General features: G+C 39.5%; 1 protein-coding gene across 1 annotated transcript in view; it reads left to right on the plus strand.

Annotated features, from left to right (window-relative positions):
- The first annotated feature begins 1,782 nt into the window (after positions 1 to 1,782).
- TNRC6B (trinucleotide repeat containing adaptor 6B) overlaps positions 1,783 to 22,652 on the plus strand; it is a 225,161-nt gene continuing 204,291 nt past the window's right edge. The window contains 2 exon segments of the mRNA XM_032492297.1: positions 1,783 to 2,129; positions 2,343 to 2,427. Of these exon segments, the coding sequence (XP_032348188.1) occupies positions 2,059 to 2,129; positions 2,343 to 2,427 (156 nt within the window). The 5' untranslated portion in view covers positions 1,783 to 2,058.

The following is a 22,652-nucleotide window of genomic DNA, read 5'->3' on the forward strand; positions in this document are numbered from 1 at the left end:
AACATTTACTGAATAGTTGTTTATTGGAGGACCTTTTATAATCAGCAATTTAAGAGATACAAAGAAGCAAAAGAAACCATTTGTTTTCAAGGAACTGAAAACCGAGTTGGGGAGACAGATGTGTCCAGCAATTAACTAAAACCAAGCACTAGTTTAAGGGTTAAAATGGAGTTACAAACAACCAACTATGAAGATAAGGAAGGTTTTGGACCCTGGACATTTCTCATTCGTTTTGTTTCCTAGTTCAGAATCCCCATATTGGAATGCTACTATGGGGTATGTGCACCTGGTTACAAGGATTCAGCTTCTTAGGATCTTTCATAGAATTTGATTCATGATTTTTCTTTTGTCTTTCTGCTGGCAGTTGCCCTAGGAGTACCTGCCATTTAGTCTTAATTGATGTCTGTGAAATACTTGTCCTCCTCTGCTGAAAGGCTATAAGTGTTGAGCATTATTACTGTGTTACAGTGGGTGCTTTATTATTAAAGCATTGCCAGTGAGGTTACACAACAGCTTGGATCAGGAGGCGAAACAAGGGTGGTGATCCCACTGAAGCTACAGGGGATGGGGATTTGGGATGGTAAAATGTTAATTATCTCAGATGGAATGCGGGCTAGAGTCCAGCACTGTGCTCCTAGAGATCATTTCAGTCCCAGAGGTTGGAGCTGGCTCTCTAGCAGTGGGTCCTAAACACCCTGTCCTCCCCTGGCTGGAATGTTGCATTCACTTCGCTGAAAGCTGCCACAGAGAAAGAATCCAATGGCCACAAGCCAGGAGCACACGTTCTGCACAGCATCAGGGGCTACTCTGGAAGCTTTCCAAGTGCTGAAGGGCTGTTCTATTTGCATGCAGTAAATTATTTATTTCTAAAGCAATTTTTTTTTTCTTTATCTCTCTTAAGACTTTTTCTCGTTTCCAGACCTTTGAGGGCTCTCTTCAAAAAGTGAACTGGGGATGGATGGAGGGGGGTGATGGGGAGGCAGGCTTCAAACAGAAAGCTGGTAAAAGTGTCCATTTACTTATAAGGCTGAGAAAATGAACATAGAGGTAGATGGGCTTCTGGTCAGGAAACATGACTGTTTAGAGTGGGTAGTAATGGGTGCTGGAGAGGATGCGGTGGAGGCAGTGACAACCTATCCATAGCTTTAGTCCCCAACAATGTCACCTCCAAAACCTATTGAGGAACTAGGTTCTGAATGAAACGTTTTTGAGGTGTTGGGTTGGCTGATGGGTACAATTCTAGGCTAAGGGAAAGGCACTAAAGTACAGTGAGAAGAGCGAAGGCTGGAGTCAGACAGACCTGGGACCAAATGCCCGTCTATCAACTACTTTCTATTTAGGTGACCTTGGGCAAATTTCCTAACCTCTCTGGGACCTTAATTCCCTATCTGTAAAATCCAGAGAATGCAAAACTCACAGGTTTAACCAGATAGTCCCTGTAAAGAGCTCTGCACAGGAGCTGGCACAAAGTAGGCTTGCAATGAAAGGTAGCCGTTACTACCTTACTACTACAGGCCGAAAGACCAGATCCGACCCAACCTCCCTAGCAAACAATTAACCCTAGCACAGCGAATCCAGATCTAACTGACGCGTCTATTTGCCCAATAAGGTATCAGGAAAGAACTCAGTGGAGACAAACCAATGGCATTAGCCCTTGTTGTTGGACGAGCTTTCTTGCCGTTCCTCCAATAGTTTGAAGATTTGACTAGAGAGTGACATCCTGACAGCCCAATGACGCACAACCAGCCCACACTCAGCACTTCGGAGGGGATAAATCAAGGAGTTGGGACGTATAGATTCCGTTATTAGGCAGTACTGGATGGAGAGAGGAGCTTAGGGGAAACAGCGCGAGAGCGAGGCACTAATGAGCTAAAAAAAGAAAAAAGACGATGGTTGCGCCAAACGAGCTCGGCCGCCATCATGCTCTAGTTTCCCCTTCGCCTCTCCCGGTCCGCGACCGAGGAAGCGGCCTCTGGGATGCTGAGGGGGTGTGTCCCCGAATGATTGGCGCAGGCAGCTCAGCCAATGCTAGCTCGTCAAACGGGACGCACTTAACCAATGAGGGGCGACGGCAGCGGCGAGGAATTGGAGGGGCGGAACAGCAGCTTGACGGCCACAAAAGCCAGCCAGTGAGAGCCGGCAGCATCCTCCCCGCGGCCAATGGAGTGGGGCCCTGGGCGGGCCCCCGAGTGTTTGTGTTGTGGTTTTGGGGGAGGGAGGCGGAGGGGAAAGTTTGTTTATTTTGTTTTTAGTTTCTGGGGTCCCCGTGTTTCTCTGAGGTGAAGCGGGAGGGAGTGACCCCCCAGGCGCCCCTCAGTCTCTCTACTACGTCGCCTCCATAGCCTGCGGAGAAGCGGGGACCGCGCGCATCGCAGCGCATCGCCTCACAGCGGAACGCCGCGCACTCGGAGCCGGCACGGCTCGGCGGTGAGTGAGGACCGACGGCCACTGCCGCCCTTCCCCTCCCCCGCTCACCGCCCTGTGGGAGCTGGGCGGCGGGGTGGGCGAGGACTCCCGCGGGAGCGCGCGACGCGGGCCGGCCTGTCAAGCTGAGGCGCAGCGTGTGCGTGTCCTCGCGAGTGAGCGCGCGCGGCGGGGAGAGGGCCGGGAGGGGCGTGAGCGCGCGCAGGGCTGGCGGGGGCGGCGGCTTCGGGCGCGCGCTCTGTGGGGTTGGCGTCTGCTGGGTTTGACCCTGGGGCGAGGAGGGACGCGGGCGACGTCCGCGCGCGGGGAAGGGGCGCCCCGAATGGCAGGGCCGGGGCGGGCCGGGCGGGCGCGCGCGGCTGCGGGCGTCACGCGCCGGCAGGTGTGAGCTGGGGGAGGGCTTCCGGGTGGGCTGGTCGAGTTCGCTTCCCGTCGCTGGGGGACCTCGGGGCAGGGAGGGGTCCTGTCGCGTCGGGCCTCTGCCTGGCGGTGGCAGAGGGAGGCGTCAGGCCTCGGAGCCTCCTGGTCCCCACCTGTGTGCAGGACCTGCGTGACGGAGTGAATGCGTTCCCCTGCTCAACCCAGGCCGGGGGCTCCCCACCCCACGCCTCACCCCAGAGCCCTGCGTGTGTCGCCACCTTTTGAGATTCGCTTTCCACGAGGAAAGGAGGGGCAAGGGGAATATCAGCGGACGACTAGCCCAAAGTGTTTTCTGCCGTCCCCTGGACCTGCGCCCTTTGGTTTCAAACTAGCTGGTTTGCCACAGTGGGCTTAAATACACTGTAGTGACTAAAGACACCCTATAAATCTCGCCTCTTGTCTGGCGCCTTAAGGACCATCAGTTCTTTGAGGACAGAGTCTTTTACAGGCTCCTTGCTTTCCGAGGTATCTATTTGGCTGTTTTATTACTTTTTAGCGTCTATGCTAGAGATTGAGCGAGGGATAAGGTGAATTTCAAGTTGTTTTTTTTGTGAAACACTATAAGCAAAATTATACAACTAAATTGGCCAGAGATGTTTCTTCATAGTGCATAAAACGTCATTAATTGCTGCCATCCCCTCCCACCCCTCGGCAGCAGTTAGGCAAACAGAAATGAGGTATATAGGAATCTTACATCTTAGCATTTTGTCGAAGTGTAACAATAGAGACTTTCCTTCCTAGTTGTGGGGAATTTCAGTAGGATGATAGTTTACTGTTGCTTTGGAGGAGTATCTTGGCTTTGAAACTGTTTATTCTTTTGGTAGTGTTATGTAAATACCTCTTAAAAAGCAGAACTTTTAGCATGTTGGCACCTCTGCAGTGTGCAGTATCACTGTAGCTAGATAGTGGGGGAGATGTGAATTTCGTAGGTCCGTATAGTAAGGCAAGTATCCAGAACACAAACTGGCTTGTTCCACTTGGGACGCTTGGATGGTAATAACGATGCCTTTATAGTTTCTTAGTTCCTGACGATTTTTAAGTGCTTGTCGTAAACATCATTATTTGAGCAGAATAATTTCTGATAGGACTTAAGGAGAAGAAATTCCCAAGCTGATTTTATAGGGTAGCACATAAATGTCATGCCCTTGATATGGGAAGTAATTTTTTTCTCATTCAAATGGAAGCACTTAAAAATGTTTTAAATCAGAACAATACCATTTGTTCAAATGGTAGTAATAATGTTAGCTGACCTTTTTTATGTGCTTGGCATATGCCAACCTATTTATATTTTTTACCTAATCCTTACCTCGGGCCTGTGGGGTAGGTATCATTATTGTTTTATGAATTAGAAAAAGAGCCTCCAAGAGCCCCACAGCTAGGAAGTTCGAGGGTACAGGTTTAAAGTTTCTGGTTTCAAAGCCTGTGCTTGTTCCATTTTGTCCCCCTAAATTATCCGGAGGAAGAAATGCAGAAAAGTAGAGAGGAATAGAAAAGGGAAATGCCACTGATGATTAGGTTGCCCATACCTAACTGAAGAATTTAAACTCATTCTTAGTTTATAGAAATTAAAAACATTTTTACCAGTGTTACATCTAAGCTTTGTTTTAATTTCCTCTCTATTTAATTTTCATGAAGATAAATCAAAATGCATTTAACCCAGAGGTCAAGGCTTTCAGAGCCCTTTGTGTGGATCTCCACTGCGGTACTTTGCTACTGTGATTAATCCAGGGACCAGGCGTTACTCACTTTTGTATCCAGCAGCGTGTTTGGCATATAGTAGGAGCACAGTAAATATCAGTTGACTAAGGAGCAGAATTAAAAATGTAATGACTTTGGGCTCGTTTTAGCAGTTTTAACAGGACAAAAAGAAAATGAATAGCTCATGTGCAAAAGGCATGATCTCAAGACTACTTAAATGGAGTAATTTATAGTCTTGGAAGTTTGGCTCTGCTAGTTAGCTAAATCTCCCAATTCTCCTTATTTGTTTGAGCTCCTGTGTGGTTCTGTTCTTCTTTCACCTCCAAAGTTCTAACAGAGGAGGCTATACTGACTGTTTCCCTTCACTACTTAGTTACTCTTTGAACCTTTGCAGCCTGTCTTCCAACCTCACCAACACACACTGAGGCTTTTTCCAAGGTTGCCAATTACCTAATGGTTAATTTCCCAGATATACTTTCAGGCTTTATCCTGTTCTGTTTGGTCTCCCTGTAGCTGTCAGTTCTTTTGACCACTCCCATCCCTTAAAATTTTTATAATTTTTAAAATAACATATAGTAATATTGACTTACAGTGTGTGTACTTTTCTGTGAATGTTAACCCATGTGACCACCACCACAATCAGAGTACAGAACAGTTCCATCACCCTCAAAAGTTTCCCCCATACTTTATCCCTTTTGATAGCCCTTTCTCCTGACTTCTGTCCCAGAGAGAAACAAACACTAAGGATCAGACTCAGGCTCCTTTTGTTGCCCCCCCCCCCCCCCGCCCTTCTCCTCCTTGAAAATGTTACCTACTTTTGGGACTTTATCTGTCTTCTAACCTAAGTGTCCATGGCTGATCTCTATTCTGTTCTCTAAATTAACATCCATATTTACCCACTGGAATTCTTCCCTGGTCCTTCATCCTCAGTATGTTTAAAGTTGTGCCTCACTTTGCCTCTCAGCTAATGCCTCCCAAACCAGCTCTTCCATCCGATTTTTCTGTATTTTTCGGTGGTGCCATCTTTCTTCCAACCTTGCAACCCTGGAACACTTGGAGGGCCTTATATTACACTCTGTTATCCCAGACCTGGTATCCTGCTACTCAGCTCCAAATACTGGCTCCTGCCGCTTGGCTGCCAAGCCGGCTTCTATTCAGTAGGCTTAGTGGAGCACAGGTAGTTGGACCACTTCCCTGGTCAAAACCCCTCATGGCTTCCCACTGCGCTCAGACCCGTTTGGGATTTTATTTTTCATTCTGTGAGGCTCTGCAAGATTTAGCCTCTGCCTGCCTCTCCAGCCTTCTCTCACCTTTTTATGGCCCACCCCCCACCCCTTCCCGACGTTCAGACTGCACAGTCTCCCTTTCAGTTCTTTGAACTACCCAAGCCTTTTCCAGCCTTAAGGTTTTTGACCATACCACTCATCTGGTGTGGGCTGTTCTTCCCCCGTAGTCTTCACTCACCTGACTTCAGGGTTCAAATTAAATTGTCACTTCTTCAGAGGGGCTTTCCTTTATGACCTCGTCTGCTACTTCCATCCACCCTCAGTTAGGCCTCTCAGAGCTCCTGTTCTTTTTTCAGAGCTTTCACCACAATTTGTGATTCAGAACCGTGTCTTTTTTGCTTCCCAAACGTCCAAAGCCGAGCCAAGTAAGAGGCATACAGTAAACTCTGGGTGAGTATTTGTTGGCTGTTTGTGAGTCTAGGCTTTTGCTTTTATAATTTATTGCTATTTTGTAGTTTCTGGTGGCCTTGCTTTCTACCTTCTACCTTCTCTGGGACTTGATTCCACTGGTGGAGGTCTTTCCACATGGAGATCGATCTGAAATTGCTAAGGAAGACACGGATCCGGTCTTGATCCTCTGCCTGGAGCCCTTACCAGCGAGCCAGGTCTAACCTAGTCCTAAACCGTGGCTGGCCTTGCCAGTCCGCTGAGCAGTGCACCTTAGTTATCTGGGCTCACGTCAGTGCTTGCAGCTGTTACTCTTCCCTCACCTCACCCTGGCTCTTGATTTCCTCCTCCTCTCTACACCCAGCCTGGGACTTCCAAAGACCTTGTATACTTTCCAGCTGAGCCTGCTCACCCTTTGACATTTGCCAGCCTTTTGACATTGACTAGTGCCTCTGGTATCTTGATCCTACGGATTGCCCCCACACTGGTCTTCCGGAAACAGTGCTTTGTTTATGTTTCCTGCCCCCTCCCCAAGTGTACCACAAGCACTTAAGTTTGAAAACCTTCAGTTGTGTTTCATTGCTTCGAGGGATTAAACTCTTTAGCTTGTTACTTAAAGCTCTCTGGACTAGCACTGTGCAGCAGAAAGAGAATGCAAGCCACAGATGTGAGCCACATATGTAATTTAAAATTTTCTAGTAACCACATTAAGAAGGTAGAAAGGGTGAAATTGATTTTCATAACACTTTAATTACTTCAGTATATCCAAAATATTATGTAAACATGTAATCGGTAAAAAAAAAAAAATGACATGCTTGACATTTTTTTCATGTGAAACTCTGAAACCTAGAATGTATTTTTTACTTAATACATGTCAATTCAGACTAAGCACATTTCCAGTGCTCAGTAGCTCCGTGTGGCTAGTGGCTACCACGTGGGGCAGCACAGCTCTAAAACCGTGTCCTCAGTATCGTTGGAGCGTTATACCTGGGTAATTAGCCACCACTGGCCTTTTGGTAACTCTGTTCCCCTTCCCTAGAACCAGCTCCTTATCCAAATATGCTAACCTACCTTGCTGAGACACCTAAGACCATCCCTAAACTTCAGTTCTTACTATCTCCTCTGAGTCACTTTAACATTAATTTTTGTATGTCATTGTTTTTCCATATAGCAATTACTTATAATATTTATCAGTTTGTATTATAATCAGCGGTAATGTTAAAGTATTTAACAACTGATCAGGTATGGGAATAGGTGCCTGATGAATTAGAACCGATGACAACTGAACCTGTGTTCTCATCTCTGTGTGTGCTGAATTACAGCTCTGATTGTCCTGGGTTGTGTATTGTTGGCTTCCTCTGAAAGACTGAGTTCCCTGAAGGAAGGCTTTTGTCTTACTCATGTTTGCATCCCTAATATAGCTCCTTACCTGGCCTGTAGTAGACAATCTGTAAATACTTTAAATCAATGAACAAATGCTACCTTGTATTTTGTTTTATTTTTTATGTGCTATGTTTTATCTTTTCAACTGGATACTAAAATATAAGTCCTTTGAGGACAGAGGTCATGAATTATGAAGGAATAGATGGCAGTTTCTTGTTTCTTGATTGTCTTCATAGGAGAATTTCTTCTGAATGAATATTTGCTTTTAAAAAATAACTATGTTTAAATATTGTTATGGGTTTTCAGACTGGGTCAAAAATGAGGTTTGACTTTAATTTAATGAAACTTATTTTCTTTTGTGGTTTGTAAGGTGGCTCTGAAAGCAGCTTCAAAAGAAGAGCCCCTTGGAATTAACGCATACTTTTCCAGAGTTAGGGGCATGTTTGGTTACCGGAATGGCAGTGAGCTAGAAGTTGAAAATCCTGTATTGGTTTGTATTGCAGACCTATGCTTGAGTACGATGTACTATGTTCCAAGCACAGGAATGATTGAGAATTCAAAACCTAGTAAGTAGTATTAAAAAAAAAATGCAGTTTTAACACGGAGATGAAATTATGAATTCTTCCTTGGAAAACTTAATTCCTGTCTGCACCCTTGTACTTTACTCACTTCTAGCATGGACACTACACTGTAGAGTGTTTCTAGATCTGTCTCTCCCACCAGATAGTGAGTTTCTTAAGAGCAAGGTTGTGGCATTCATCTCTGCATCCCCAAGCACACACTGCACTGCGCCTACCTTATTGTAGGCACTCAAATGTTTGTTGAATGAATATCCTCGAATAAATTACTTAGTTTTGCAGAACCTCAGTTTTTTTCTTTTGTAAGTAAGGAATCCTCTTCCTCAGAGAATTGTTGAAACTGCAGCAGGAATAATCATTTAAAACTATAATTCTGTTCTGTATATATGTTATACCTCAAATATAAAACATTTACCTAAAACACAAGTGTAATTCTAATTACATGTCTCCCCTACTTAAAACTGGTAATGAGTCCCCCAAACCCTGCAGTCCACCCTCTGGAATACAAAATCATGAGAATAAGTCCCTTATCTGTCTTGTTCACTGAATGCCCAGTGAAGACCCTGCCTCATTCCCTGCCGTTCTCCCCTTTGCTGCCTAAACTCTTGCCACACGGACCCACTTCTGGTTCCTGAAATGCATATTCCTCCCCACTCAAGGTTTTTCTTCCCTGCACTTGCTGTTCCCGTGGTCTGGAAGCCTCCACCCCAACCCTAGTTGATGCCTCTTTAATCCTCAGAGTCCATTTTATGTGTCACTTCTTTAGTGACTTCCTAATCCCCTCACTCCAGATTAGGAGATGTGTTCCCTTTAACACTCAGTTGTAATTAAATAATCGTTTCATCCATATATTGTTACCCCGCTAGAACATAGCTACATGAATGAAAATACCTTGTCTGTTTTGTTCACATTTGTATCAGCAGCATCTAGTGCTGTAAATTGCACAAAGTCCCCAATGAATATTTTTCAAATAAAGTCAGGAAACAGAAGTAAAAATAGAATTTTTAAAAAAGTCATTCTAATGTTTTAAATAAAGTAAATATATGGAGGCAGGGAGGGGCTTTCCTTTTTAAATTGTCTCCAGGTTCTACTTTTTTCTTAATTTCTACTTGTAATAGGTAAACATTTTAATATTACAGAAAGAATATTATAATTAAATTTTTTAATTTTTCTGAAAATTTTATCTGGTCATTGTAGAGTTTAATGAATATCTTTTAATCCTTATTAGTAGAAATGATCAGAATGGTTATTCTTTTAAACACTTTTTTATATGGTAGGAACTCACATAACTGCAGTTTCACTGAACGTTTGAGTGCATCCCATGTGCTGAATGCTATGTTAGCAGATAGGACTACAAAGATGGGATGAGAAGAGATCTTTGCCCCCAAGGAGTGCACAGCTAGGTGGGCGAGGCAGACACGAACACAGATGAGTGCCATTTGGTGCAGTAAGTGCTACAGTAGACACACACGGGAGGGGGCAGGGGTGAAAAGGAAAGTCATCAACACAACTGGAGGTCAGGAAAGCCTTTCCAGGGAAGGTGACACGCCCACTGAGTCACAGAGGAAGAGGGCATTTCAGGCAGAGGGAACAGCCTGTGTCTGCAGAGGCACGAAGGGGCGTATTTAGTATGTGGAGAAGATGACTAGCACAGTGGCATGCTTATGAAGCTGGTGTTGGGGTACAGGGCCAGCAGCTGACTTACTGGCTAACTGCGATATGTCAAGACTCAGACTCTTAGATTACACTGCATTTTAAACCTGGAAATAACCTTAGAAATAATCTGATTCCTTATATTTGAATTCATAAAGGCATTTCAGGTATCATTCAGAGAAGATAGTCATAAATCAGCATGGTGCTTGTCACTTCTAATTAATATACTTGCTTGAGTATAGTGCCTAAAACCATGCAGATGATTTCAGGTGGAGTTAGAAAGTGGTGACTCATCTAGGAGCAGAGAGTAAAGGAAATGACCTCCAGATTGCCTGAGGCTGATCCACCTCATAGGGCCAGATACTGAACCAGTGAAAGGGGTGAAATCAGAAAGGATTACCCAGAAGGGCCTCCAGGTACTTGTACTGGGAAAGATGATTTCTACAGCTTGAAATTTTAGTTTTACTTATCTGTAAATCTCCAAAGGGTTCACAGTACTAGCATTAGCTTAATTTGATTCTCAGCTAAAAGTGAAGAAAGATTTATTGAATGGAAATTTAGCCTGTTGTCTTTCATTTTGACCCCTCTTTAGTTTAACAGCTCTTTGCTTTCATGTCTCTTTCCATCCCTTTTTCTCAGCCCTGTTATTCTTAAGTAGTGCCTCCTTTTCCCCTGTTCACCCCAACTCTTGCCATCTTTCATTCTGTTGTTTTCAAGTACAATTGTGGAATGTCTGCACTTTATTGACTAACCAGTTTCTCAGCTTTTCATATTCAGAGCTTGATATTTTTGAGAATGAGAAGTGATTAAGCTCTGGCAGTGCTGATCACACTCAGAAGATGATAATTGACCTATTGGAATGTCAATTGCTACAAATTTCTGTGTGTTTCTATTGACCTGCATTACAAGGGGCTAAGGAGATAATGGATGGTAGGGAGAATGACAGCAGTGAGTATAGTTTATTTCAAGATGTGTGGAAAAAAAAAGGAAGGAGAAAATATAAGAGGGCAAGTTTGAGAAGTCACCAACATCTTAAAGTAAGATAGAAAATCTATTTAAAGGTGTATAAAGGACCCAGGAGGGAAAGAAAAATTGAAGCTGCTTAAATGGAGAATGTAGCTGGTAATTGATGGGGCCAGGCCACCAGATTCTTCCCAAGGGAATAGGTGGAGTGATAATTGTTAGAAGTTCCTTGTAGTTCCTCTGCTAAAGAAGAGGAAGTCAGGAGTTCTCTCTTGGATACCTGCAGCCCAAAGCAGGTTTATACTACTTTTTTTTTTTTTTTTCTACATCACTCAGCAAAGTGGTTTAGGTATAAACAGTCTAAGAGATCAATCCTCAGTATTGAAAGAAGATACTGATTATAACTTTAAACTTGGTCCAGTTACCAGGTCATACTATGTGTAATTTATGACAAATGAACATGTTTATTAACCCTGTATCTTGTGAATAGTACAGTTACATTGTATTCTTTCCCTAAAAGTGTGAATTTATTACATGTATACATTTAAAATGTACTGCAGTTTTTATAATGCCTTCTTGGCATGTTTTTACTTTAAAAACATTACTAAGAACCTCAAAAAGTGGAAAGGCCCAGGTCACTATATCAAGAGAAATGTCTTGAGCATCTCCTGAGTTCTGATGTGGAGGAAGGAGATACAAAATAAAAGATGAAACCAAGGTTCTCCTAGGAGCTAGAGGTTTTTCCTTCTGTGAAAATTTTGCTGATGGTGCATCAAGCTCAGTAATATCCTTTTCATGAGGAGATATTTTACCCAGATGTATATCTCTTTGGGACTTCTAAATATTGAACTCTCCACTTAGATGTATCATGGACAACATATTTTAAAATAAATCTTTCACCAACTACTTTGTTTTTTGTCAACCATCTTTTCTCTATAAAAGTTTCATATTTTTATACCAAAGTGTTTTAGATTTATCATTTTTTGTTTTGCAGTTGGCTCTATCCCCTTAAACAAAAGGGCACACTAATTATTGATTCTCACTTAAACCACGCAGGTGGGTCTGTGGATTGGCATAAAGAGAGGAGGTTTGTTTCTGCCCCCACATTCCCAATATGTGGCTGAGACACAGGCCTGTGGGTGGGGGAGTTGGAGGGGGGTGGAGGATGTTACTTTTAAAGCACCAAGAGAATTAGTGAAAAGGCTCTTTGTGGAAATAACAAAAACAAAACAAAAGAATGAAAATGCAGAAGACATCACATTTCAAGCCAGTAAGGGCTGGTTTGAAAACTTTAAAAAGGGGACCCTGTGCTCCACACACAGCTTGTGAGGTGGCCTCAGCACATTGTGACACCACCCCACGCTTCCCGAACCTGCCAGAGCCAGGGCTCCACACTGATGCAGCGTGTTTGCTTTTGAAACAAATGCTCCCTAGACTTGTATTTACTGCACTTAAAAATGGGTATTTAATGTCATATTCTCTTGCTTTCCTTTAATCTCCTATTTTTCAGGCCTTGGGTTTATTATCATTCGGAGCACCTTTCAATAAGGTAACTCTGGAAGCTGAAGACAAGGCCTCTGCTTCACCTCCCTTAATGATTTGTTCACTCTGTTGGGTCCCATCATTGGGAACCATCCTCCCAGTACCTGAATCTTGAAATCCTGAAACACTGAATCTTGAAACGTTGTCATGTCTGTTAACTCTTTCTATGTGGCTTTGGACTTCAGGCCTCTCTTTCTGTTTCCGGCCGACATCCTGCTTCTAAGTCATCCTCAGGCTGGATTATTAAAATAGCTTCCTGTCGGTGGTCCTGTTCCACTTTCTCCCCAGAATACATTTCCTACGTACTATTTTCTTTTCCCTTCTTGATCAACCTTTCTTACTCTGTGAAATCCAAACCCCCATCTCTGAGCCAGGTCTCCTAATGCTTCCCTCAATCAACTGTCAGTCATCCCCTCGCTTTGAGTCTTTGTTTGCTACCATCCAGTCTTTTCTCTGTATTCCATGTGACTTTTTCCCCGTTTGTCCCCATATTTTATTTTAATTTTTTAATTTGTTTTTACTTTTGAGGGGAGGTAATAAAGTTTATTTATTCATTTACTTTTTTTTTTTTTTGAGGAGATTCTGGGGATTGAACCCAGGACCTCGTTCATTCTAAGCACGCACCATGCCACTTGAGCAATACCCTCCCCCCTTGTCCCCATATTTTATAAGGGCTCTGCTTTATGTAAAATAGTCTCCCTTGTTTCTGAATTCCAAACCATTTTTCTTCCTCTTTCTCAAAAAGCCTTCTGTAAACTGTCTTCCTGGAAGTCTTTCATTATTAACGACCTCTTCATTTGGGTACAGCTTGTTTTTATTGGTACGATTGTGACTCTAATGAACCAAGAAAGTTTGCCAATTTTGTTCATTACTTCTGGTGGCATTTTTGTAGGGCAATTATATCACTTAACAAGAAAATTTTACTGTCTAATCTTTGAGTTCTAATTCTTGCCTTATTGTACTGGCTAGGTACTCAAGTACCATAATGGAAGTAGTATGTATGTATGTATGTATGTATGTATTTAACTTTTTTTTATTGATTTATAATCATTTTACAATGTTGTGTCAAATTCCAGTGTAGAGCACAATTTTTCAGTTATACATGAACAAATATATATTCATTGTCACATTTTTTTCTCTGTGAGCTACCATAAGATCTTGTATATATTTCCCTATACTATACAATATAATCTTGTTTATCTATTCTACAATTTTGAAATCCCAGTCTATCTCTTCCCACCCCCCACCCCCTTGGCAACCACAAGATTATATTCCATGTCTGTGAGTCTATTTCTATTTTGTATTTATGCTTTGTTTGTTTGTTTGTTTGTTTTAGATTCCACATATGAGTGATCTCGTATGGTATTTTTCTTTCTCTTTCTGGCTTACTTCACTTAGAATGACATTCTCCAGGAGCATCCATGTTGCTGCAAATGGCGTTATGTTGTCGGTTTTTATGGCTGAGTAGTATTCCATTGTATAAATATACCACATCTTCTTTATCCAGTCATCTGTTGATGGACATTTAGGCTGTTTCCATGTCTTGGCTATTGTAAATAATGCTGCTATATGAACATTGGGGTGCAGGTGTCATCCTGAAGTAGGGTTCCTTCTGGATATATGCCCAGGAGTGGGATTCCTGGGTCATACGGTAAGTCTATTCCTAGTCTTTTGAGGAATCGCCATACTGTTTTCCACAGTGGCTGCACCAAACTGCATTCCCACCAGCAGTGAAGGAGGATTCCCTTTTCTCCACAGCCTTTCCAGCATTTGTCATTTGTGGATTTTTGAATGATGGCCATTCTGACTGGTGTGAGGTGATACCTCATTGTACTTTTGATTTGCATTTCTCTGATGATTAGTGATATTGAGCATTTTTTCATGTGCCTATTGATCATTTGTATGTCTTCCTTGGAGAATTGCTTGTTTAGGTCTCTGCCCATTTTTGGATTGGGTTGTTTATTTTTTTCTTATTGAGTCATATGAGCTGCTTATATATTCTGGAGATCAAGCCTTTTTTGGTTTCATTTGCAAAAATTTCTACCCATTCCGTAGGTTGTCTTTTTGTTTTAGTTATGGTTTCCTTTGCTGTGCAGAAGCTTGTAAGTTTCATTAGGTCCCATTTGTTTATTCTTGCTTTAATTTCTTCTAGGAGAAAATTTTTGAGATGTATGTCAGATAATGTTTTGCCTATATTTTCCTCTAGGAGGTTTATTGTATCTTGTCTTACGTTTAAGTCTTTGATCCATCTTGAGTTGATTTTTGTGTATGGTGTAAGAGAGTGTTCTAGCTTCATTGTTTTACATGCTGCTGTCCAGTTTTCCCAGCACCATTTGCTGAAGAGACTGTCCTTGCCTCCTTTGTCGAAGATTAGTTGACCAAAACGGAAGTGGTATATTCTTGCCTCCTTTGTCGAAGATTAGTTGACCATAATGGAAGTGGTATTACACAAATAACAAATGCTGGCAAGAATGTGGGGAAAAGGGAACCCTCAAATGCTGTTGGTGGAAATATAAATTGGTACAGCCACTGTGTATGGAGGTTTCTCAAAAAACTAAAAATATTACTACCATATGACCCAACAGTTCCACTCCTGGTATATATTTGAAAAAAAATGAAAACACTAATTTGAAAAGATAATGCACTCCTGGGTTCATTGCAGTGTTATTTATAGTAGCCAAGATATGGAAGCAACAGATGAATAGATAAAAGAAGATACGGATATATATAGATGTATATATATGTACACACATATACATGCATACAATGGAATACTACTCAGGGATAAAAAATGATGAAATATTGCCATTTGCAACAACATGGATGGACTTGGAGGGTTTTATGCTTAGTGAAATGTCAGAGAAAGACAAATATTGTATGATATCACTTATATGTAGAATGTGAAAAATAAACTAGTGAATATTAACAAAAAAAGAACATTCAAAGAGAGAGCAAACTAGTAGCAGTGAGGAGAGGGAAGAGGGTAGGGGTAAGATAGGGGTAGAGGATTAAGATATACAAGATACTAAATATAAAATAAATAAGCTATAAAGATATATTATACAACATAGGGAATATAGCCAATATTTAATTTTAATGTAAATGAAGGATAACCTTTAAAAATTGTGAGTCTGTTGTACACCTGAAATACGTAGTATTGTATATCAATTATACCTCAAAAAATTAAAAAAAGAAGTAGTGTAAATGGGCATCTTTGCTTTTTTTCCCAGACTCAGAGGGAAAGCATTGACTGTTAGGTGTGAAGTTAGCTGCATTCTTCCTGGTCCCTTGGCTGAATGCTCGAGAGGCCCCCTGCAGATTGCTGGTGTTCTCTGTGCAACGCTCTCCTCTCCAGCACTACTGTCTGCTGCAGACTCTAGCTCTCTTAGACGTCCGTGAATGTCAGCTCCATCAACTAAGGGAAGTTTCTGAGTTCTACCTGGGTTCCTTCTCCCTGCACTTAGGCCTGAAAACTCCCTAGGCAGCAAGCTAGGGCAACTTCAGGCTCACCTTGTTTGTTTACCACCTTTCAGGAATCACTGTCCTTCCTCACCTGATGTCCAGTGTTTTGAAAGCTGTCATTTTATGTATTTTGTCCAAATTTTTAGTTGTTTCAGTTACAAGGGCACATCTGACCCCTGTTACTCTGTCTTCTCTGGAAGTGGAAGTCCTGCCTTTTCTTAAAACATCTGAGGAATTATTTAGGAGTTGCTTCCAGAGTATGAGATATTCTTTGGAATTTCCGTAGGGGAAAAAAATCTTCATTCTTTCAGGGTGGATTTGATTTTGGGGAGCAACCAAGAGTCATTTTCTCAGGTCTGGGTGAATGATTTGTCTGGGTAATACCGTTTGGGGTTCAAAATGAATTCAAAGTGATGAGGCAGGTTTCCTTGTGTGATTTGTAAACTGTTTTGGAAGCAAAATAGGAGTTGCAACATATTTTCAGTGATGGCAACCTGACTGAGATAAATATAAATCTTTTTAGGGGTGTGTATTTTCAACAATAACTTTAATTTGGATATTTTTTATACATTTATTGGTATACACTTAGTATCAGATTATATTTACCACTGGTGCTTAACTGCTTCTTAGTAAGCTTTCTCAAATTGTTTTTATGTGATATTCTCTCTCCAACTTAATTATAAACTCACTGACATCTGGATACTTTTATGCATTTCTTCAGTACACTGTACTTTTAACTGTGGAAGCTCCTTAAATCATGATAGTCAGCTAATTTCTGCACAAGGAAACTAAGAATACCCTGTCAGAATGCATTGCATGATATAAAAGGATGTAAAATTGGGTTTTGATACCCGTACAGCGTTATTAATGCCTTCATGATTTAAATTTAAAGTTATTTGGAAAGATGTTGAGTTCCAGGATCATGAGCACATATCTGTATCTGTCTTACATTGTAGGAATTATGTGAATGACCTAGTTCAAAAAGATGCCTTGAATCTGGATCTGTTATGTAATTAACCAAGGAATATTCTTAGAACCTAGTAGATTGCTATATACACTACGTTTGCAGCCTTAATCACTGGGTGTAATTCTTTGGGGCGGGGGTAAAATTCTTTTCCCACAGTCTTTGTTTTCTAGCACCTGAAGTTCCCATTAGTCCCAACCCCACCCCTCCATTAGGAAACAAGGACTTTAAAAACATATTATTAATGGATTAAAATCTTAGATTTTTAGCTTTCAACTTTGATTTTCTTTAACTTCATATTTTTAGTTAACTGAATTTGTAGCTTTACATTTCTTTTATAGTAAATCTTATAATAGAGAGTTTGGAAACTTATAGGATGTCCTCTTGGCTTGCTTTTTATCCTTGATGTTCTTGTTCCTTAGTATCTTTTTGTTGTCTTTTTTTTTTCTCCTCTTTACTTCCATTTCTGTTTTGTTTAAGTAAAAGGGAGATTATGGTGGGAAATTTTTCTTTTAAACTCTTACGTATAAAATGGACCTAAGTCCAAATTTACCCTGACATTTTTAATTCTTATTTTTAACTAATTTAGAATTCCATATATCATATATGATATATGATATTCTCATATATACTATTTCTGATGGCCACAGATTTTTCTTGGATCGTAGGAATCACAATTTAGTCAATGATACTTGCAAAATAGCATTATTCTGTGTTTCCAAGATGTAGCAATGACCATTTTTGCATTATTGCTTTAAGGAGTATTTTGAGTTATTTTTCAGACTTTAGTTTCTTTGAGTAGTGTAACTTTGTGAGAGCTTCCTTTGGACAGAAATAGTTTGGGGTTCTTCTCTACCCCACACATTTATTAAAAGGGGTTTTCACTGCTCTCATGTCGGCCAGTTGTGAGATGAGGTTCCTTTTTGGCTACATTGTTTCTAGTTTTTGCTAGTTGGCTATGTGAGAGAGAGTCAGAGAGGGAGGGAGGATTGGGTATTGTTAAAAAAAAAAATTAACCTATTTTGTTTCCTGTAGATGCAAGGATTTAAAATATGGTACTATATATTTATTAAAATGTTCATTGTTTTCCTGCTTTTCATATGAAATCTTCTAAATTACTCTTCATTATAATTAATTCTAAGTTCTTAGTCTTATGTCTTAGTTCTTGCTTTAATCTGCTTTATAGTTTTCTTTCTATAACAGAAACTTTTGAGTTTTGCAAGCTTTGTTATCATTTGTCACTTAGTTATATATTATAATAGAACTGATACATAACTGGCTAAAATATATAATTTTCCTTTACTTGTGCATTTTCTATTCCTTGACTTTTTATTTTGTGTTCTGTTCCTTGATAACTACTTGGATTCTGTCACTTCTTTTTGATTTTGACTCTTCTGATGATTTAAATTGGTACTTGTTAATGTTTTAAACCTATGTTCCTCTTTGATATGTTTAAGAAAAAACTTATGCCCTTTGTTTTTTGTTGTTTTTTTTAACATAAAAGTAAAGATCAAAGCATATTGATTTCTATTCTAACTGGCCTGCTTTTTAAACTGTACTGTCTTTATCCCATTCTGATACCACCTTCCTGTCAAAGGCTGATTTTAATGTTGCCTTCAGAGAGGTCAACTTAAAGTAATGTTGAAATGGTATAAAATATTCTAACTAATAATGCAGTTATAGAATTATAGATACTCAAAGTAGAATATTTTAATAGTAATATACTTTAATAAAAATAATTAGTTTAACTTACTTTATAGAAATATTTTTAGAAAAAGATGTATATTTCAGTAGCGGTTGACAGGACCATTTTAATGATAACCCATTTTTAGGTTTATAGTCCCTTACTGGAAACTCTAAGGGCCAGCTATATTTTAGAATTCAGAAATTTTTTATTTTTGGAAAACGTATAAGATGCATTTACCATATATCATGTAATGCCCCTGTGGAGTCAGGGGTGACATTTCACAGTCAAATACATTAGTATTTCGGCAGCCGAAGCTATGGCTATACTTTAGTGCACAGAGTATAAATAGTCTCAGGTCAGATTTTGCTGCAATTAAGTTCAGATCAAGTTTTGCCACTAATGAATTACAGGAAAACTTTTGGTTTTCAGAAGTTTTTGGATTTTAGAATTGTGGCTAAGAGATTATGGACCTGTGTTTACTTTCTTAACTCTAATGTTTGGTTACTTTTGTTACCTTCAGAAAATGAAACCTGCTTTCCTTTTTTTCTCTTGTACAGGATATGAGATTAAATCTGTTTTCTCCAGGCCAGTTAATAGAAATTAGGACACCTCTTCACAAAGCTTGATACCTAAGGCAGCTGTCACTGTCACGTGACACTCCGTACACTGCTCTGGCTTTATGTTGAGAATCTCATAGTTCTGTCTCCATCCTCCTTTCAGAAGTGCTTTGTGATAATAGGTAGTAAGGAAAAGAGACTTAAGATGTGCGTATTTTGTGCACGGTGAGGCTTCAGAAGGAGCAGCATGTTCTCTGTGGACTGACCTTTTCTATTATCAGTTAATATGGTAGCTTAAAAAAATAAACCTTTCTGAAAGAAATACATGCTTATGGTAAAACAAAAATCCAAATGATACAGAATTATAAATAAAAGATACTTTCTCCTGCCCTATGGCGCCCCTCACCACCCAACCAGCTTTTGACCACTTAAATATTGTGTAGCTCTTCTAGGGATTTGGATCCTTTTTAACTAATTTTTTTTTTTTTAGCTCAGATTTTCCAGGGGACAGTTTGGGAAATTCTGATTAGGTATTATAACCCAACTTGGACTGATTTTGTGTTCATTGTAAGTTAAACTATGGAGAAAACCTTTTCTATTCTAACTGGCCTGTAGAAATTTTATTTCTAGAACTATTTGTTCAAACTGCATACTTTTGAAATAAACACACTTTTTTGAATATTAATCGTTCCAATTGAAAACGTCTGAGTATTATCAACATACAGAGGTAGAAATTCAATGACCTATTGATTTACTTAGCAAAAAATACTTTTTTAAAAGTTAAAAATCATAGATAATATTTGACAGTACACACATTTAAGGAGCACTTAATTTTAAAAAGTGGGATGTTGGCTCATTGGCCAAGTCAGTGGTTCTCAAGGTAAGCATATGGGCAGTAGATTGCAGATGGTCCCAGTGTCTCTTCCCAAGAGCATTATTGAAATTGCTAATGTTCTTAAATCCATGATAATCTTGGAGCACAAAACATCTAAACATTAATGTCTTTCTGGGGAAAGTATCCATTTTTACTTTACATGGAATCTAGATTGCTTTATTGTTTAGTTCAACAAACATTTATTGAGTACTAACTATGTCAAGAACTGGCCTCATAGTAATGAGATAGAAATTGCTGGGACATTCCAGGGGACTGTCCAGAGATTGTTAGAAAAAAAAAAAAATTGAGAACTACTTTTCCTAAGTCATAATGAGGCTGTTAAATGTACCCTTGTAAATGAGGGCGTTCCTAATAAGTATTGGCTGAAATTCAACTTAAGGTCATTTAGTTTCAAATTGCTTGGTGTGCAGCCGTAGATGGCACTTCCCCCATCATACCCATCCTACCCCTACCTCCACACACCTACATACACATAGGGTCTGGGTTTTGTTTTTTTTTTCTTCTAATTTTTGTACCTGGCACCATATATATGAGACAGAAGAAATAGTCATTGGTGTTCTAGGTTGTCTGTTTGCCAGCTTAGAGCCTCAGACTCCTCTACATTTGCTGAGTACATGTAGATTGCTTTGTTGTTGTTGTTAAGGTCAAGGACTCTGTCTTTTGGTGGAACTTTGTTGGGATTCAGCACTCTGCATTGAGTGGGAGTTTCTCTGACATGGCTGTGAATTGTGGGAGCTGGACTAGAGATTTTTAAGGACCTTATGGCAAAGCTTTGGCTGGTGGAGTGTAAGGGACCTCTTTCCTTTTAGTGTGATTTTGGAGGGACCAGAAACTAGGGTCTGTGACATTTACATTAACAGAAGGAAAAATGCTGGTTGATAAAGGGAAACTTGACTATAAAATGTAATAGAAATAAAGCTATTAAGTGGGACTAACATAAAATAATAAACAAAACTTTGCTATAAAGTCAAGCAAAGAAAATAGTCTCAAGTTGTAAAAAGCCAATTAGCAGATTAAAGAATAAAACATAACATTTAAAAATAGAACTGATTATTTTAGGTAGTTAGGAGGAGCTTTAGATGAGTAATAGAATTGTCCTCCCTGACAGGAAATAATTCAGGCTAATAATTTAAGAGTAAATAAAGGATATAAATATGGAGAAACTTTAGAGTATATGAAACCAGTACATTTAAACATAGTGAAATATTTGTTATTATGAATTTCAAAACAGGTATAAACATATAGTGAGTATGCTTTCTGGCTAATGCAGATTCTAAATTTTATGTGCATAATTAAACTATTCAGATTTTTTATTTTGTCTTGTGTTACTTTTGATAATTTGTGTCTTTCAAGGAAGTGTCTATTTCATCAGAGTTCTTTCATGTATTTCCATAAAGCTGTTCATAACATTCTTTTATTTTAATGCCTGTAGAATTTGTAGTGATGTCCCTTCCTTCATTTCTGATACTGGCAATTTGTGTTTTCTTTCTTTTATTCTTTACTCTAGCTACAGTTTTATCAGTTTTATTGATTTTTTTTTTCCCCAGAGAACCAGCTTTGTTATTTCTTTCCTAATGTTGACTTTAGGTTTTGTTTGTTGTTTTTTTTCTAATTCTTTCAGGTGGTAGGTTAGGTTGTTTATTTGAGATTTTTCTTGTTTTTTTTGAGGAAGACCTGTATCCCTATGAACTTCCCTCATAGGACTGATTTTGCTGCATCCTATGGATTTTGTATGGTTGTGTTTTCATTGTCATTTGTCTCAGGGTGTTTTTTCATTTCTTCTTTGATTTCATCATTGACCCATTAGTTTTTTAGTAGCATGTTGTTTAGTCTCCATGCAATTTTTTTCCCCCTCATTTCTTTTTCTGTGGTTGATTTCTAGTTTCATGCTGTTGTGGTCAGAAAAGATGCTTGAAATAATTTCTGTCCTCTTAAATTTGTTAAGGCATGTTTTATATCTGAGTATTTTGTAATCTATCCTAGAGAATGTTCCATGTGCGCTTGAGTAGAATGTATATTCTGGATTTTTTTTTTTTTTTGATGACACGCCCTGAAAATATCAGTTAAGCCTAACTGTTCTGTTGTGTCAGTTTAGAAGCTCTGTTGCCTTATTAATTTTCTGTCTGGAAGATCTGTCCATTGATGTTAGCGGGGTGTTAAAGTCTCCTAGTGTTATTATATTCTCATCAATTTCTCTTTTTATGTCTATTAGTATTTGTTTTATGTATTTAGGTGCTCCTATACAGGGTACATATCAAAGAACTGGCTTTGAATTTTACAGATTTTCTCTATTGCTTTACTGTTTTGTTGTGGTGGTGGTGGTGGTGGTTGATTTCCAGTCTTTTATTATTTCATATTACTTTCTTTGGGTTTAATTGACTTTACTTCTTCTAGCTTCTTAGGTATGGAAACAGGTCATTGATTTCAAACCTTTTTTGTTTACTAGTAGAAGCACTTAATGCTATAAATTTCCCTCTTAGCACTACTTAGTTATATCCCGTAACCATATTGCACACTTTTTATATATCATTTTCAAAATATTTTCTAATTTGCTTCATGATACCTTCTTTGACCCATGTTTTACATATAAATTTGTTTCTTAATTTCCAAATATTTCTGGATTTTTCAGATTTTTTTGTTACTAATTTTGGATTAAAAGTTCTATTGTGGTTATAGAACATACATGATTTCAGTCCTTTGAGATTTATTTAGACTTGTTATAGTCTTTAGTGAATATTCTAGGTGTACCTGAA

This window comes from Camelus ferus, chromosome 12, assembly GCF_009834535.1.
Source record: "Camelus ferus isolate YT-003-E chromosome 12, BCGSAC_Cfer_1.0, whole genome shotgun sequence".
Taxonomy (NCBI): domain Eukaryota; kingdom Metazoa; phylum Chordata; class Mammalia; order Artiodactyla; family Camelidae; genus Camelus; species Camelus ferus.